Source organism: Chlamydomonas reinhardtii, chromosome 14 (genome assembly GCF_000002595.2).
Source record: "Chlamydomonas reinhardtii strain CC-503 cw92 mt+ chromosome 14, whole genome shotgun sequence".
Lineage (NCBI taxonomy): Eukaryota > Viridiplantae > Chlorophyta > Chlorophyceae > Chlamydomonadales > Chlamydomonadaceae > Chlamydomonas > Chlamydomonas reinhardtii.
This window is the reverse complement of record NC_057017.1, coordinates 3,680,327-3,695,131: the sequence shown is the minus strand read 5'-3', so window position 1 is coordinate 3,695,131 and position 14,805 is coordinate 3,680,327. Positions and strand designations below refer to the sequence as shown.

At 62.1% G+C, this 14,805-nt stretch overlaps 4 protein-coding genes across 5 annotated transcripts; all 4 read right to left on the bottom strand.

The window, feature by feature from the left end:
• Positions 1–2,416: 2,416 nt before the first annotated feature.
• On the bottom strand, positions 2,417–4,667 carry CHLRE_14g631750v5 (uncharacterized protein). Of its 2 annotated transcripts, none has more exons than XM_043070419.1 (4): positions 4,432–4,667; positions 4,153–4,267; positions 3,334–3,920; positions 2,417–3,194 (listed from the first exon to the last, which is right to left on the bottom strand). In XM_043070419.1, exons 1-4 carry the CDS (start codon positions 4,453–4,455, stop codon positions 2,826–2,828), a joined length of 1,095 nt encoding a protein of 364 aa, XP_042917093.1. In that variant the 5' UTR covers positions 4,456–4,667; the 3' UTR covers positions 2,417–2,825. The 2 variants fall into 2 exon arrangements, with proteins under 2 accessions (XP_042917093.1, XP_042917092.1); XM_043070420.1 differs by having other exon boundaries at positions 3,334–3,917.
• Positions 4,668–4,909: 242 nt separating this feature from the next.
• Positions 4,910–6,798, bottom strand: CHLRE_14g631701v5 (uncharacterized protein). The gene is made up of 2 exons (XM_043070418.1): positions 6,445–6,798; positions 4,910–6,268 (listed from the first exon to the last, which is right to left on the bottom strand). Exons 1-2 carry the CDS (start codon positions 6,753–6,755, stop codon positions 5,560–5,562), a joined length of 1,020 nt encoding a protein of 339 aa, XP_042917091.1. The 5' UTR covers positions 6,756–6,798; the 3' UTR covers positions 4,910–5,559.
• A 58-nt stretch (positions 6,799–6,856) lies between these two features.
• Positions 6,857–11,028, bottom strand: CHLRE_14g631650v5 (uncharacterized protein). Its single transcript, XM_043070417.1, has 9 exons — positions 10,834–11,028; positions 10,684–10,754; positions 10,392–10,550; positions 10,020–10,170; positions 8,686–9,829; positions 8,268–8,377; positions 7,977–8,054; positions 7,466–7,708; positions 6,857–7,229 (listed from the first exon to the last, which is right to left on the bottom strand). The coding sequence occupies exons 3-9, from the start codon at positions 10,538–10,540 to the stop codon at positions 7,023–7,025; spliced, it is 2,082 nt and encodes a 693-aa protein (XP_042917090.1). The 5' UTR covers positions 10,541–10,550; positions 10,684–10,754; positions 10,834–11,028; the 3' UTR covers positions 6,857–7,022.
• A 444-nt stretch (positions 11,029–11,472) lies between these two features.
• On the bottom strand, positions 11,473–14,583 carry CHLRE_14g631600v5 (uncharacterized protein). Its single transcript, XM_001692713.2, has 6 exons — positions 14,249–14,583; positions 14,011–14,075; positions 13,637–13,709; positions 13,161–13,223; positions 12,698–12,870; positions 11,473–11,969 (listed from the first exon to the last, which is right to left on the bottom strand). The coding sequence occupies exons 1-6, from the start codon at positions 14,442–14,444 to the stop codon at positions 11,850–11,852; spliced, it is 690 nt and encodes a 229-aa protein (XP_001692765.1). The 5' UTR covers positions 14,445–14,583; the 3' UTR covers positions 11,473–11,849.
• Between the last annotated feature and the right edge of the window lie 222 nt (positions 14,584–14,805).

The window sequence follows — 14,805 nt, the reverse complement described above, 5'->3', positions numbered from 1 at the left end:
CCCATGAAGTGAATGAAGCCTCCAGCCGCCCACCCACCCACAAGACCAAGCCTAAGGATGTCAATGCAACATGAATGAAGGCCCAAGATGTGGCGCAGGCAAGGCCATTGATTGAGGGGAGCAACATAGTTCCCGCCTGGTCCGTCCGTCCGCGTGCTCGTTCCCCCATTTAGGGGATACGATAAGGTCCCCTATGTAGGGGGATACAATTTCGAACATACAGTCGTAAAAAGCCTACCACCTCCTCTTCTCTCCACCCTTATCGCGCGCCTGTAGCGGGCCTCAGAGCCTGCCATAGGAACAATGAGTGGAGACCCATAAATACTGCGGGAGGTCAACAAACAAGACCCCTGTGGCGTCTCCAGCTAGCCAGCACAGCGCGCATACCTGCTGGATGGCGTGCGTGCGTGTGGCAGTGGTGCGTACCAGCCACAGAAAGACCTAATGAATACCATTACGCACCGTGCGGCAACGATGTCTGTCCATACCACCGACCCACAACTACCCCCGCCGCTGCCGGCATCAAGCATGTCCGGCTCCTGTGCCGCCAGCTTCTGTCTGTTACTGGCGCTTCCGCGGCCGCTGTTGCTATTGCTGATCCTGCTGATACACGCACAGCGGTTCCGTTCCTGCCGCTGCTACTGCTGGCACTGTCGCTGCTGCTGCCGGCACTTTTGCTTCTACGTACTGCCATGCATGCACGCATTCCTCATCCTGATCAGCTCTACACCGCCATCATCATCAGCGCCTGCTCCTCCGGCAACAGCAACACGCCGCGGCATAGCGCACACAGCTGCGTGCAGCACACCTCTGCGGGCGCCGCCGCCACCGCCTTTACTGCCGCTGCGCATGCGTCCTGCTGTTGCTGCTGCTGGTAGTGGTGCTGCCGCGCCGCCTCGTCGCGCTGCCCTATAGCACCCAAACGATCGTTACGATCGCTGTTACCTAGGTCGTAGATCGTTACCCCTCCGGCATCGTTACGATCTCGCTACGATCTGCTTACCATCTTAACCAGCCATGGTAACAGCCTGCTCACGGTCTACGAGGCGCACATGTAACCATCACTTTGACGCCCGTTACATGGCAGCCTTGTGCTTTGCTGAAGGCCTACCTCAGTACTAACGTAAGAACTATGTAGTCCGCTACTCCACATGCTAGCCATCTGTCAAGGCTTGATAGCACGACAAGTGCAGATGCTCATGCAACACTTATGCAACACTACCGCAAGTCCATACGTACATGCAACAATACGCCAAGTCATGTCTGCGTGTGAACGTGCAACTAGCCACTGGCAGCAACCACTTGCATGTCTGCTGGGGACAACGTCTCTGACCCACCACCTTGACGCCCGCCGCCACCACAGCTAGCATGCCAAACTATGCCACTGGCACCTCCATCTCTAGCGCCAGACAGCTGGTGTCACGCTGGCTCCTGTAGTTTTGCTTCCACCGGCAGCGCCTGCATGCACGCGTGCACACACATAGACACACCCAGTTAATCGTCTGCCACAAGACGGGTAGGTGCCAATGCATGTCAAGGCCAGCCATGGACAGAGTGCTTGGCAGCAGTGCACGGGGCCTACCACACAAGGCGTGTCTGTGTGCACATGTGCATGTGTGTGCGCCCACATGTGTCACGGACACTCACCGTTGATGAGCACAATGCTGGAGGTGTAGGGGCAGTCCAGCCAACCGTACGGTCCATAGGGTACAACAGGGGTTGGGCAGCAAGCTGTCGCGGGGCAGGGTGTGTGCGTGCGGAGGGGGGCGGGGTGGTATGTGAGACACAAGGCACCGTGGCAAGGGAGCCATAAAAACACCTTACAGCGAGCGCTGGTAAGGGAGGCAGCAGACAGTCACTAGTTGTAGGCGGGGGCTCCACCAGACAACCCAACACAGCGCGAGAAGATGACCATGCACACTGGCTTGCGAGGTACCACTAGGTTCAACGCATCCCATCGACATTCAACCTGCAGACTAACCTGCAGACTATGGCGTGCGGGGCGAGGGTGATGTTGACAGAACGCGATGTTGAATGGCGTTGTTGACGCCGGCGACCGAGACTTCTCGGTCGGACATTTGAAGCGCAGCTGATAGATTATGAGGCATAGTAGTTTCTCTCACGTAATAGCTGGCTGCAGCTGACGTGTGAGCAGCGTTGCCAAGCCGGTCAACGAGCAGTCAGCAGCGTGAGGACTCGCGTCCCAAGCCAGCCAAGCAGCGTCGGCCGCCAGCTCTTGTTCTACTGACATTTGAGCTAGCATAAATTTGTGTTACAAAGAGAAGTAGCAAGCGCGAGAGAGCAAAGTGGGGGACAGGAACAGAAGTCCAGCGGCACCGGCATGAAGTGCAGTGTATCAGTATATGTATGGTACTATATCAGTGTATGTGTAGTAGTATCAGGGGCCGCTCTATGCTGCTTGTTAAGTCAGGCCCGCGAGAACCCCATGCAGGAACCCTGTTACCCCTCGCGAAGGCCCCGTTACCCCTGGCTTAGGGTCGTTACCACGCCCAAGGGTCCCTGTCACAATGTCACACAGTCGGCCTACAGCCCCCAGACTTCCTCGTTCGCGAGCGCAAAGACTACAGAAGTTTAAGGCTTCACATATTAGACTGTTTTAACACAAACTGTCACTACATTACACACTTTGCAGACTAGAATGTCGGCATGTTCACTTGTCGGCGACGAAAGGCACTCCGCCCAGTCCGCAATGTGTGTATGCATGACAAGTAGCTAAGAGGTGACCACAGCACCACTTGGCTTGCGTCCTGGGCGTGCCAGGCCGTGCGGGCCCGAAACAATCGTTACCCCCTGTCCGGGGATCGTCACCCCCGTTTTTTGATCGTTACCACCATTTGGGTGCCATAGGGCTGCTCGCGCATCACGGCCGCCTGCACATCCATCTGCGCCGCCACCTGCTGCTGCGCCGCCTGCACCTGCGCCTGCAGCGTTGTGGTGACGGCCGTCAGCGCCGCCATCTGCTTCGTCTGCGCCGCAATCTGCTCGGCCTGAGCCGCAATGTGCGCGCTCTGCGCCGCCACCCGCTCCGCGGCGGCGGCGGCCGCCACTTCGGCCTCCCGCAGCTGCCTCAGCAGACACTCGTTGTGCGCCTCCACCATTCGCTTGGCGCGCTGGAGGGACTCGGCCTCGCCGTCCAGCTGCATCACGCGGGACTCCAGTGCCATCACCGCGTCCTGCGTGTCCGTAATAACCAGTAACATATGAAATTAATAACAGCTGTCACTTGATACATACTGACTAATAGGAGTAAGTGCAGCCCGCCTGAACGCCCGCCGCTAGCTAGCTAGCAAAGCCCCACACCCGCGCACGCACCCGCTGCCTCTGACGGAAGCGCTGCTGCGCCTCGCGGTTGCGTTGCGTGTTGTCCACACCGCCGGCGGCGGCGGCGGCGCCGCCACTGCCGGACCTAGCCTTGGCGCTGCCATTTGACCGAGGTGTGTCGGGGTCGCCCGATGACTGATCGCCTGCGGACTGCAGAAGCCGCCGCTTGCTGCGCTTGGGAGTCAGCAGCGGCGGCGGCCACCCGCCGGCGGCAGCGGTGCCAGCCCCAGCCCCGCTCTCCGAGCCCCCGGAGATGTCTGCCGCGGCCATGGCGCCTCCAGCAGCGGCTGACGGCGACAAGGACAGCAGTGGCAAAGCCATGGCAATGTCGCCGCTGCCACAGCCGCCGAAGTAGCCGCCGAAATCTGCGGCGGCACCTGTTAGCGTTGTGCTGCCGCCGTTCGTGGGCTGATGTTGCACCAGCCCTGAGAAGAGCCCGCCGCCGCTGCCGCTGTTGGTGACGCTGCCGTTCATCAGGCAGGCCCGCCGGGCGTTGGTGCACTCATCATCTCCGGCGAGGAAGTGCGTGGATGAGTCATCCATGGGGCTGTTAGCGTTGAGGTTGTACGGCGGGCCTGCTGTTGGGGGCGAGCGAGCGGCGCGCAGGGGTAGCAGGACGTACATGAGGTCTCTCTAAGTTCCGTTCGTGTGCGTTTCGTGTGTGGGATCCCATTTCGCTCCATGGTAGTGGGCTGTCCTGCCTACTATATGACATGGCGGAGAATTACTAAACCTGGCTGCTGGCCACGAAGCATCAGCAGCCACAACGCTGCCGATACGCCTTAGCTTGTCATGAAATTCATAACTTGCCTTGCAGCCGTCCTATGCCAGCGCCCTCCGATGTACCGAGCGAGGAGTTGCTTGCCGGAAGAACGGGGCTGCCGGTAGTGCATCCAGAGGAGCTCAACGCGAGCCACGAGCCTGCCTGCGCGACCGGTTAAGCGGGTTCGTTCAGGTTTGCGCACGGAAGCGAGCTCTCTCATGTATGTGGGCCTTACAGCGCGCTACGTAGCATTTGTGCGTCTCGACCGCGACTTCCGGGTTAATGATGCGGACATTTACTAGGTTATGGCTTGAGCTTCGGCTCACCTGCTGCTGCTCAAAGGATGCCATGTATGTAGTCTCCAGTAGTGGACGGAGTGGCACCAATGCGACCTTCCTGAGGCCAGAGGCCATTAACTTTTGTCGCAAATGCCGTGAAATCCAGGCCCGGCGGCGGGACCAGCCGGTCGCTCACTTACTACTCTCGACAGCAGTTCTGCTGAGGTTACTTGTGCTTCGTCTTTCTTTTATCTAAGCGTCGCGTTAGGTGGCAGTGAAATAAGTGTACCGGGGCACTTTGCGCCTTCGCTGAGAGCGCGGGGCCCTGCCCACCGGCATATCCCCGCGAATGGTACTGTCGACAGAATTACCCAATAGGAGCGCGCTTTCTTCCTTTGATCTTTTGGAGCTATTCTGTGCAGCTGTTGCGAGCGGTCCTCGTGGCGCACCTACCCGCACCCGCAGCAGGGTTGCCGGTCTTGCCGATGACCTGGACATGTCCCAAACAAGGTTGCTTATTCGAGGAGTCATGACTGTTTTAACTCGAGTTAGCAATATTGCTTGACCCTCATTACTCTGCAGTCCCGTTGCGCAACTCGCGCCCGCCAGCCGCTATCCGGCGCCGGCCCACTACAACCGCGGCCACACGCTACCTGCACACGCGTCTTCAAGCCTGCTCGCCCTCGGATAAACATATTCACAGGCCACCACTGCATACGGACGTGACTAGGCCTACTCCTTGGGCCTACTCAACTCCCACCTGCTCCCACAGGGTTTCCCTCGCACCGTCCTGTTCTTGCCGCCGCTCATCGGGGCGCTTCCCATTGGGGCTACCCGGCGGCACGCTTGCACCAACACAATGCCACAAGGTCCTTTGCGTTTCGTAGCCCACAGCCATAGCTGGTAACGTGCACGTACGGTCCGTGCAGTGCACGTACGGTCCGTGCAGTCCGTGCAGTGCTCTAAAAAAGCACGCGCCACCGTAAAGCCACCAACGGGCCACCAGCGACCGGCATACGGGTACCGTGTGCTGCTCACGCAGCCTACCCACCGGCTGCCCCTTCAAACCCGTGCCCTGCCACACCCAGGACCCGATCAATGTATACCGATATGTCCCAGCCAGCAGTCCAACCTCAGGATCCAGACACCGTCTGATGACTCAATCGGTCTAGATTTTTAATCCTCGCCCATCTCGGACACCAGCGACGCACCTTCCTGCTGCAGGCTCAGCAGCCGCCGCTGCAGCTGCTGCACCTTCTCCACCGTCCGCAGCGCCGACAGCGGCGTGCTACTGCTGCCTGCTGCCATGCCTCCGCCGGCTGTAGCTGGCGTGCCGCCGGCCCCAAACGCCAGCCTGCCGCCCACGCCCATACCCACGCCCGCGCCAGCTGCTGACAAGCCCCGGTAGCCGGTGCTTGCGCCAACTCCGCCTCCAGGGGTTGCCGCTCGAGAGCGGCTGAAGCCGCCGGCGCCGTGATCCGGCGGCGTCGTGAGGTCCTTGGGGTCAGCAAAGTGTGTGAGGAAGCCGCCGCCCGTGTCAGCTGCCTCCTGGACTCGTAGCCCAGCTAGCGACGGCGGGCTGAGCGCCGGTCGAGCGCCCGTGCCTGGCGTGAGAGGCGCGGTGTGCGGTGACCGCGGGACACCCAAGAGCGAGCCCACCAAGGGAGAAGCAGGCGCCTGCAGCTGCTGCTGCTGCTGGTGGTGGCTGTGGCCGGGTGTTGCGAGCAAGGAAGAGCCGGGCCCGGCGCCGCCTGCCGCTGCGGCGGCAAGCGCGGCCGAATCATGCTGCTGCTGTTGCTGCTGCTCCTGCAGCATTCGACTGCCGGCTGACCGCAGGTCCTGCAGCTGCCGCAGCAGCGCCGAGCGGTCCGTGGGTGCCTGGGGCCTGTGCGTACGGGCACAGCGCCGAAAGATAGCAAGTCGGGGTCAGGGCAAGGCGCTGCCCTCTACAAACCGAATACAGAGGCCGCGCGTGGCTGCATGCAGGAGTATACCCCGCTAGTGCAGTTTCCCCAGATGGCAGCAGCACCATCACGGGGGGTGGCCACTTGCACGACGCACCTTGTCAGGTCTGGCTTGGGCAGAAGCGGCACCGGCGCAATGAACGTCAGCTTCAGCGCTGCCTCTGCCGCCTCCACTGACTTCCCAGCGTCTAAATGACCGTTCGTTGGTACGCCCCGGCTCGCATTAGGCTCGGTGTCCACGGTCGATGGGCGATCGCCATCCGCGGCCGCAGACTTGCTGGTGGGGGTACGCGATTGAAGTTTTGCTTTCCAGGCAGGAGTCGAGGTGGTGACTGCTTTGGAGCCAGTCGGTTTTACTCCCGCCTTCGCGGCCAGGAGTTCACGGACTTTGACAGCCGGCGTCGGCATTGTTACAGTGCTAAATAAACAGTATATCAGCAATGAAGAATACAATCCAAGCTCATGGTCTTGCCGCTCAGTTGGCGACACAACAACGCCGGTGTTCGCCGCTTGTTCACGGTGCGATATCCGTATGTACACAAGTCATATAAAACTTAAACAAGTATGGCTCACGAACCACAAATGCTGACCAACCATGCAAGTGCATCTTCCCTGCTGACTGTCTTCCCGGCGCTAAGCTCCATTCCCCTATTCCCCATCTTCCGCCAACAGCTTTCAGGTGTTGAGGTACGCCGTGGCCGCGGTGCTGACCCAGCGCTGGCTGAGAGCGTTTCGGTTGGGCGGCAGCTGCCAGGCGGGCGGGCGGCCGCGGTGGCCCTCCACCGCCGCGTCATAATCGTACGTCAAGTCGTTGGCGACTCGTACCGCCACGTTTGCAGGCGGCGTCACCTTGCCATCCGCCATGACGCGCATGCCGTGAGCCTGCGAGTTTGCGCGCGCGTGTGTGGACCGGGGAACCGGGGGTCGGAGTGGTGTGGGGGAGGTCAGTGGTGAGGAGGCGGGGGTGGGCGCGCAGCAGCAACGACACGAGTAATGCGCGCCGCCGAAGCTACAGTACTACATCGTGCTAGTAAGCAGTGCCCATACTTGGTGATCCTCAGACATTAACCGCAGAACAACGCGCCCACCCTTGAGCACGTCAGCACCAGCACACCTACCGCGATGGCACGTGTGGTGTTCGAGAACGCGCCGCCCTGCACCCGCTTCGCCAGGCCTGTACTGCTGTACTGCCTGTACCGCTCGGGCCCCACGTACGCCAGCGGCCGCCCGTCGGCATGTGGGTCGGCGTCCGCGATGGCGTACTGCGGCTGCTGGATTGGCGCCGTTGCCTGGTTTGGTGGCTGGCGGGCGGAGGCCGTGCGGCGGGGGTGCCGTGCGTCCTCGCGCTGCTGCGCCCGCTCCTGCAGCCATTCAAGAGGTGGAAGGACTAATGGTGAACAATCGGCTCGATGCAGCCACACTTGACACTCTGCCATGGTCATGCATCCGGCATCCCATAAGTGGTAGCCGGCCCTCCCCTACGAAGCGCGCACGTTCCATCTCTTCGTGAATGTTGGCTTGGACATGCTTCACAACCCTTGCCACCCCCCATCTGGAGTGTTTCTGGTGGCTTCCCCTCCCCCTCGACCAGGACTGCCCTACCTACGCAACCCCCGCATAAGCCCCCACCTGCAGCGCCCTCAGCGCCACCATCTGATCATACTCAGGCGCGTCAGGGAACAGCGCCGCTGACGGGCCGTCTGGACCCTGTGTGTTCGCGTGTGGTGTGTGGGTGCGGGTGTTGTGGTGTCTTACCATGGCATTACTGCGTGTTGACAGGTGGCTTGTGGCATGACCCGCGCCTTTTCGCCTGCTGTGTGCCTAGCACCACCTGTCATATTTCTGTTTCCAGCTGGCCCCCATTTCCCAACGCCCGCCCAGCCAGCCAGCCACCGCCCGGCCAGGCCGCTCCCCACTTACCCAGTAGCCCTGGTGGTAGGCGCCGGCGGGCGGCGGCCGGGCGTGCGGGGCTGACCCAGGGCGGGCCCCCGTTCGACTCCAGTCGCGCGTTTGAGATAGCGAGGAGTGGCCTGCGGGTGGGCACGAGTGCGCGCGCGTGCGTTGTGCGGGTGTGAAGGGGATGCGGTAAGGTCGCCACATCACTGGTAAACACGACTTCAGGCCGCCTGCCAGCCTGCCTGCCTTGCTGCTTGCGCCTATCGCGCTTAGGGTCTAACCAATCGCCTCACGCTTCCAAAGCAGCGCCCGGCACTCCCGCGGCCGGTCAGGCTCGCTTCCCAAGACCCTAGGCCTAACGTCCCCGCCTACCCACCCCCGCCCCCCTCCGCACCGCCCCGCCCCGTTCCGCACCACCCCGCACGCGGCACGCCACACGCACCTGCCGTCACGTGCCGCCCCGTGTGCGTGGCGGGCAGCGGCTTTTCCGCGCAGTACACGCCGGGCCCCAGCGCCGGGCCCGTGTCCCCGTGCGGCGCCAGCGACGTGGGCGGCGGCCGCGGCACCTGCCTCTGAAACGCCGAGCTGGGCCGTGACGACCGCCGCGTGAGGGCGTCGTAGCCGTCGTGGAAGTATTCGCCGTACAGGTGGCCGGCGGTGGTGGCGGTCTCGGGGGGCCTGCGCCCCGGCGCCTTGAAGGAGGTAGTGCCGGGGCCCGGCGACGGCGCGCGCTCGTGCACGTGGTGGGCTCCTGCAAACAGCTCCTCATGACGGGCAGCCGTCTGCGCCCGCGCCAGCTCTGCCGCCGTCGGCTGCTGCTGCTGCTGCTGCTGCTGCTGCTGCTGCTGCTGCGCAGCGGCTGCACCGGCGCTGAGGCTCATGCTGCGCTTCGGCGCCCCAGGACCGCCCACGCCGCCGCCACCCGCACCCGCTCCCATGGTTGATGCCTGTACTGTGGGGTAGCCAGAGGCCTCTGCGGCGGCGCCGCCGCCTCCCATCGTCATTTCTGAGCGCTGCCCGCCCGGCGGCGCCGACCCCGGACGCCGGGCTTGCGCTGCTGCAGCCGTGGCGCTGCCGTTCGGCCCGCCGTACATCTTGCTCCAGTCGCGTGCCGGCTGCGCCTTGTCCATGGCGCCATACCGGGGGAAATACTTCCCAGGGTTTGGCACGTCTGCTTTGCCGCCATATAAAAACTTGGATCCAGTGGTCTGTGCCTTGCTACGCGACACAGCCACGAACGCTGCCGACTGTGGCCGCGGCGGCTTGCCACCGTACGGCAGGTGCGCGTTGGCGACGCCGCTCCCGCTACCCGCTGTCCCCCCACCAAACCCGGCCCCCCTCGGCGAGCCAGGACCGTTTGCGTCGTTGTCAGAGGTTCCAGGGCGCGAGGCGGCCGCGGTTCCGGGGCGGGGCGCAGCCACGCCACCACCGCGGCCGCTCCCGCGCGCCGCGGCCGCGCCGGCTGACACCGAAGACGCCGCGTACGGCGACGCCGCTGCCGCCGAGGCCGGCCGTATGTGCTGCTTGATGCCGTACTTTTTTGCAATGTGCGGCGCCACGTACTTCATCTTGGCCGTGGCAGCCGCCTGTACTTGGAGGGGGGGGGCCGCGGAAAATACACACGACACGCCACCACTGAGCTACGGACGCCGCTTCCGCCCGCACCCTGCCGTCACACAGCACGCCCCGATCAGCTGTACGCCACTGATAACCTCCCACCAATGGACTCACGACTCTACTCCGCTCGGCCGCTCCCTCCGCACCGCCCCCCCCCACCTGCTCCGCATACTGCTCGTCCAGCGCCGCCGCTCGCACCGCGCTGCCTGCCGCTGCCATTGCTACTGCCATTCCGGGGGAGGGGCTGGGTGCGCCGCGGTCACCAGAGTCCAACAATCCGCTGTTGCGTGGGTCGGGTCCGGTGGACGCGCTGCGATGGATGGGCAGCAAAAGTGGGGAGGAGAGCACACAAGGTGTGTGGCGTGGGAATCAAGGTTTGGTGCGAGCGGCAGCTGGAGTGGCGTGGCCGTGAGTGAGCTGCCCGTCAGCGGCCAGAGTTGTTGGAGGCTGGCTTGGAAGTGCATCAAGAGCCTCTACGCAACAGCAATTGCAACTGTTTGAGTCCTGAGCCACCTTGACTTGGTGACCTACCTGCGCGGCGTCAAGCCCCGCTCATGCAACTCCATTCGGACCGAGGTGTTGCCCAGGCTGCCTGCTCCGACAAACTTATCATACAGCATGCCCATTTCGCCGTCCGTCAGGTTGCGACCCGAGCGAGGCGGCTCCGGCTCCGTAAACATGGCCCCCGTGCTGCGAGCAGGGCACACGGGTGAGAGCTGAGGTTGGCATGGGAGGCCGCGTCAAGGCGCAACCCAAAAACACCGCTTCGTCAAGTTGAAACACAAGGATTCTTTATACGTGTAACCATTGTCATTAGCTCTACCTGATGCCTTGCTTGGATACGCATGCCGCAGGCTTCAGAAGCGCTGGGTCCACCTTGAGGCATGCCGTTTGCTGCGATAGTATTATTATCAGTTCCATTAGAAATTGCAACGGAAAGGCAGCTTTCTGGGTGCCCGGCAGTGCCGCGCACCTTAGCTTTGCGCCCGTCCTCCAATTCATTGTTTGTTAAATACACGTCAAATGTTCTTGCAGAGTCTGGTCGTGAGTTCATCTTCGAATTCCAAGAAATCGAGTCGAAACCGTGGGTTATATGGAGACTTGCGTGCTGAGCAACGCGATAGTGATGCTCAGCTCATAATTTGCTTTGTGCTGCGTGGTATAAAGGTACGCAGGATAATGGAGTGGCAGTGCGCAGGTATTCATTTATTCGGCACGCTGGCACGCCCATCGCCGCGCGGGTCACCCTGGGTAACCCGCACACGAGGGGGAGGGCGTGGGGGGAGGGGGAGACGCTACAGTATATTGTATGCGTGTTGGTCACGGCCACCAGTCATAAGCCACGCGCTACTTGCAGCGGCCCCCTTACTCCTTGCAGTGGTTCCTCTTTTGGTTTCGGCGTAGATAGATTGTCATGACATGTGTCGGGCTCTGGCGCTTAAACCTTGGGGCCGAAGAGGGCCGAATGGCCGATGCCGAGTTCACTACTCCGGCCACTCCTCCAGACGCCCTCTCATGTACCGCGTGTGCAGTGGGCGGGGGATCTGGATGGCAATGAGGACGGCTCACACAGCTCCCTCCCTGGCTCCCTCCCGCACAGGTTGTCGATGGGGACGGGTACTTCTTACAGCGCCTCGCCCCCCCCAGCCCACCACGACTGGTGAAGGGGGCACCAAAACTATCGGCGTATGCCGCATCGCCGCAAAGCCCGCCTACATACTTATCCACTCGCAAGCCGTCTTCACTCTTGGCGAAGTGCGCCCGCAACTCCTCATGACACAAATGCAGTCTTCGTTCTGAAATCTATGCGGCTGCACAAGACTATGAACCGCCGAGCCCCCTAGCCATCAGCTCCCCCAACCCCCAGTGGCGTTTGATTACTGAAGGACCTACGCCAGTCTCTCCAATCGTCGGCACCCCCATGGCACCATCCTGCTCCCCTGCTGTGCAATGAAGCACTTGTGCAATGGCAAGCATCTTCGAATTGAGTTACTTGTTGGGCTTGGGGTAGTCGCCGACCAGCTGCAAGTGCCACTCACGGCCCCAATGTGCCACACCGGGCAGGCCGGCGCCCGGCACCGACAGGTGCACATACATCTCGGCAATGGACTGTGTGGGGGATTGAGCATTGCGGGAATGAAATATGGGACTTAGAAATTGGGGACGGGGAAGGGCGCATGCAGGATCGCAGCAGGTGATTTGAACGGGTGTGTGTGAAAGGGCGAACGCCGTGAGCACCGCATCAACCTTCACGCGGGCCCGAGGCCGAAGAGGCGGCGTGGGCATGCTAGGCATGCTGCATTTGTACGTGTGGCCCTTGGCACTGGCAGCATCTAGTCCCCGGTGCAATGCTCGCGATGTTCATGGGCCATGGGCGCGCCTGGTGCCCCTGCACGCGGCGCCTTGTGCAGCAAGAGGCTGCCAAGGCATTGGAGGCAGGCAGGCCTATGCACATGCTGTATGGCAACCCCCAGGCCCGCCTCCAACCTACACATCGCCACAAACCCTGGCCCCCAGTTTCCCCCATCCTTGCTTGTCGCTCACCCACGCGCCACTGCATTCTCGCCTTCCCCACAAACCCCTCTCGACAACCCAGACCGAACCAAAGTCGTCCTAGCCCCGCACCCTCCACACGCGCCCGCGCCTGGTGCCCCTGCATGCGCGCCCTCCCCTTGCATGCACTGACACAACCCCTTGCTCCGAGCGCAAGCGTGTGTCTTCCTGCCGCTCCGCCGCAGCCCACACATCCCACAGTCCCCGTCTTCGGCCCTTCACAACCCTTCTCCACAACCCAGTTCCCCAAGCCCCGGGCCCTTCACACCAGCCCCCTGCCGCACCTCCAGGTTGCGGGCGTAGCGGATGGGGCCCACGCGCACCGGCACGAACCCCACCGCCCGGATGACCTCCTCCGCCAACTCGTGGCGCTCAGGACCGCCGGCGTACAGCAGCGTCAGCGGCCCGCCCACCTCGGGAATGGAGGAGCCGTCAGCCGCGGCCATAATCTCAACGGCTGGTGTGTGTGTGTTTGGGGGGGGGGGATGGGGGGGGGATGAAAGGAAAGAGCATGGCAGCGAGAGGGTGCAGGAGTGGTGTCAAGGCGGTGCCGCAAAGTGGTTGGCTGAATACCGTGCGAGTCCGCTGGCTTGCCCCATTCCACCTTGCCGCGGCCACGCAGCCCATGGCTCCCTGTGCCCCAACTGCCCCGAGTTGGATGGCCCATGTCACTGGAACCTATGGAAATACCGGTACGGTATCCATGATGCCCCACGGCCGTGTATCCCTTTCCCTTGCATGACTCACGCACGGTGTTGAAGGCCTTGTATACGACTGTGTCGGGCAGCTCCGCCGCCAGCACCTCACCGACTGCAAACACGAGCAATTACAATGTAATTTCACGATAGTTCATGTCACCAAACGGGTTCTTGTGCACACCAATGCGCTGGGCAGGGCTCCGTTGGGCCGCGCAACCTGCTCCTTAGCCTGTTTTTTCGCACGCAGAGGCGTGAGAATGGGGCAATGTACGCAATGCTACGGCTAGGGGCACACGTCCAGGACCGAGAGGCGTGCAGCGCTGGCTTCTTTCATGTGAAGCGACGAGGACTGGAAAGCCGCGCGGCAGGGAAGCGCTCACACGCACGACGCCCAGACCGCCCCCCTAGCCACCTCGTCCATCAACGAAGACACGAATTCCCTGACTTCCCCTGTCCTCATAGTAGTTCTCATAGTAGTTCTCACAGTACATGCCCATGGTACACGCCCCCACCAAAAGGCCTCACAGGAGGTGCCCGCGGTCCAGCGGCTCTCCAGACCCGGCCAGGCGCCCAGAGGGTTGCACGCGTCCAGCAGGACCTGTGAGTATCGTGTGTGGTGAGGCGCGGGGGGAGGGGTGAGGCGGGAGCGCGGAGGGAGCCGGATGTCAGACGTGGGGGCCAGGGGCACGGGCCAGGGGGCAGGTATGCGGAATGCTGTAAAGCGCACATGGACAGGTGTATGCAGGCAGGCGGGCGCGGGCCACATGTTGTGGAGCCAGGGGTTCTGGGCAAGGTTAGCACACAAGGGCAAGCGAAGTGTGGCGGGGGGCCGAGGGGTTGGGACAAGGAACAGCCCGCAACGCCACTAGCAGATGAGGTCCGTTGGGGTTTCGACACACCTTGCCCTTCACCTCCGGCCCAAGGCTCTTGGCGATCGACTTGATGCCCGCGTCATCATGCGCGCCTGTGGGTACGACGTTGGCAGTGTAATGCGTACGCAAAGCGCGTCAGACTGTTGCGCATGCTCGGAGGCCAAGGGGGAGCAGTTGGGCTGCAAAATGATGCGCAAGCAACCTTTTCAAGTGCATGCACATGATCTGTCTTGTAAGCAATCTGTTTGTGCACACAGATGCGCACCCGGGACTGTCAGGATGACAACGTCAGAGTCCTTGATGGCCTCCGCGACCGGCTTCACAGTCTGGTTTGCAGCTGCGAGGTCAGCATACTTGGATACATCGCGCACACCGTAGACAACAGGGTTGGTGCGGGCAATTTTGCCTCCCAGGGTCTTCCCAACTTGACCTGCACCGATAACTGCGACCTTGGCCGGCATTTGCGTGATCTGTGAGGAAATTGCAGGAGACAGCTGTACAAAACAATAGTATAAGCTGCTTCCTGGCCTGGGGCTCATGTCTCAATGTAGCAACGTCATTTTGTGAGAAGCGCAGGCGCGCAGCACGCTCGCTTGATACTGTAGCCATTCTGGCGGCAAGTGTTGCGTCCTTCGAAACAAGCCGCTCAGCTGCCAAACAAGAGCAGTTGGGACATGCTAACATGCTCCCTCTCTGCCGCCCCCCCTCTGCCCCTCTCCTGGCAGCTTAGTGTAGGAGCAGTGCAAGGTTGTCTTATGCCCAAGGTCCGGCTGTGCCAGGAGCAGCTGGGAGAAAGGAGGGAAACGTGGGAGGGGAAGGGGG

Bases quoted from the DNA above. Each gene is read 5' to 3' on its own strand.
- CHLRE_14g631750v5 (XM_043070419.1), bottom strand. From the start codon at position 4,455: ATGGCATCCTTTGAGCAGCAGCAG. The intron at 3,921-4,152 runs GCAAGTTATGAA...CGCCCCCAACAG, and splicing joins TGGCATAGGACGGCTGCAAG to CAGGCCCGCCGTACAACCTC. The intron at 3,195-3,333 runs GTGCGTGCGCGG...ACGGACACGCAG, and splicing joins GCTTCCGTCAGAGGCAGCGG to GACGCGGTGATGGCACTGGA.
- CHLRE_14g631701v5 (XM_043070418.1), bottom strand. From the start codon at position 6,755: ATGCCGACGCCGGCTGTCAAAGTCCGTGAACTCCTGGCCGCGAAGGCG. The intron at 6,269-6,444 runs GTGCGTCGTGCA...CCGTACGCACAG, and splicing joins CCCAAGCCAGACCTGACAAG to GCCCCAGGCACCCACGGACC.
- CHLRE_14g631650v5 (XM_043070417.1), bottom strand. From the start codon at position 10,540: ATGTTTACGGAGCCGGAGCCGCCTCGCTCGGGTCGCAACCTGACGGAC. The intron at 8,378-8,685 runs GTGCGTGTGGCG...GCCCACCCGCAG, and splicing joins GGGGCGGCACGTGACGGCAG to GCCACTCCTCGCTATCTCAA. The intron at 8,055-8,267 runs GTAAGTGGGGAG...GCGAACACACAG, and splicing joins CCTACCACCAGGGCTACTGG to GGTCCAGACGGCCCGTCAGC.
- CHLRE_14g631600v5 (XM_001692713.2), bottom strand. From the start codon at position 14,444: ATGCCGGCCAAGGTCGCAGTTATCGGTGCAGGTCAAGTTGGGAAGACC. The intron at 14,076-14,248 runs GTGCGCATCTGT...TCGTACCCACAG, and splicing joins TGTCATCCTGACAGTCCCGG to GCGCGCATGATGACGCGGGC. The intron at 11,970-12,697 runs GTGCGGCAGGGG...TCCCCCACACAG, and splicing joins GCTACGCCCGCAACCTGGAG to TCCATTGCCGAGATGTATGT.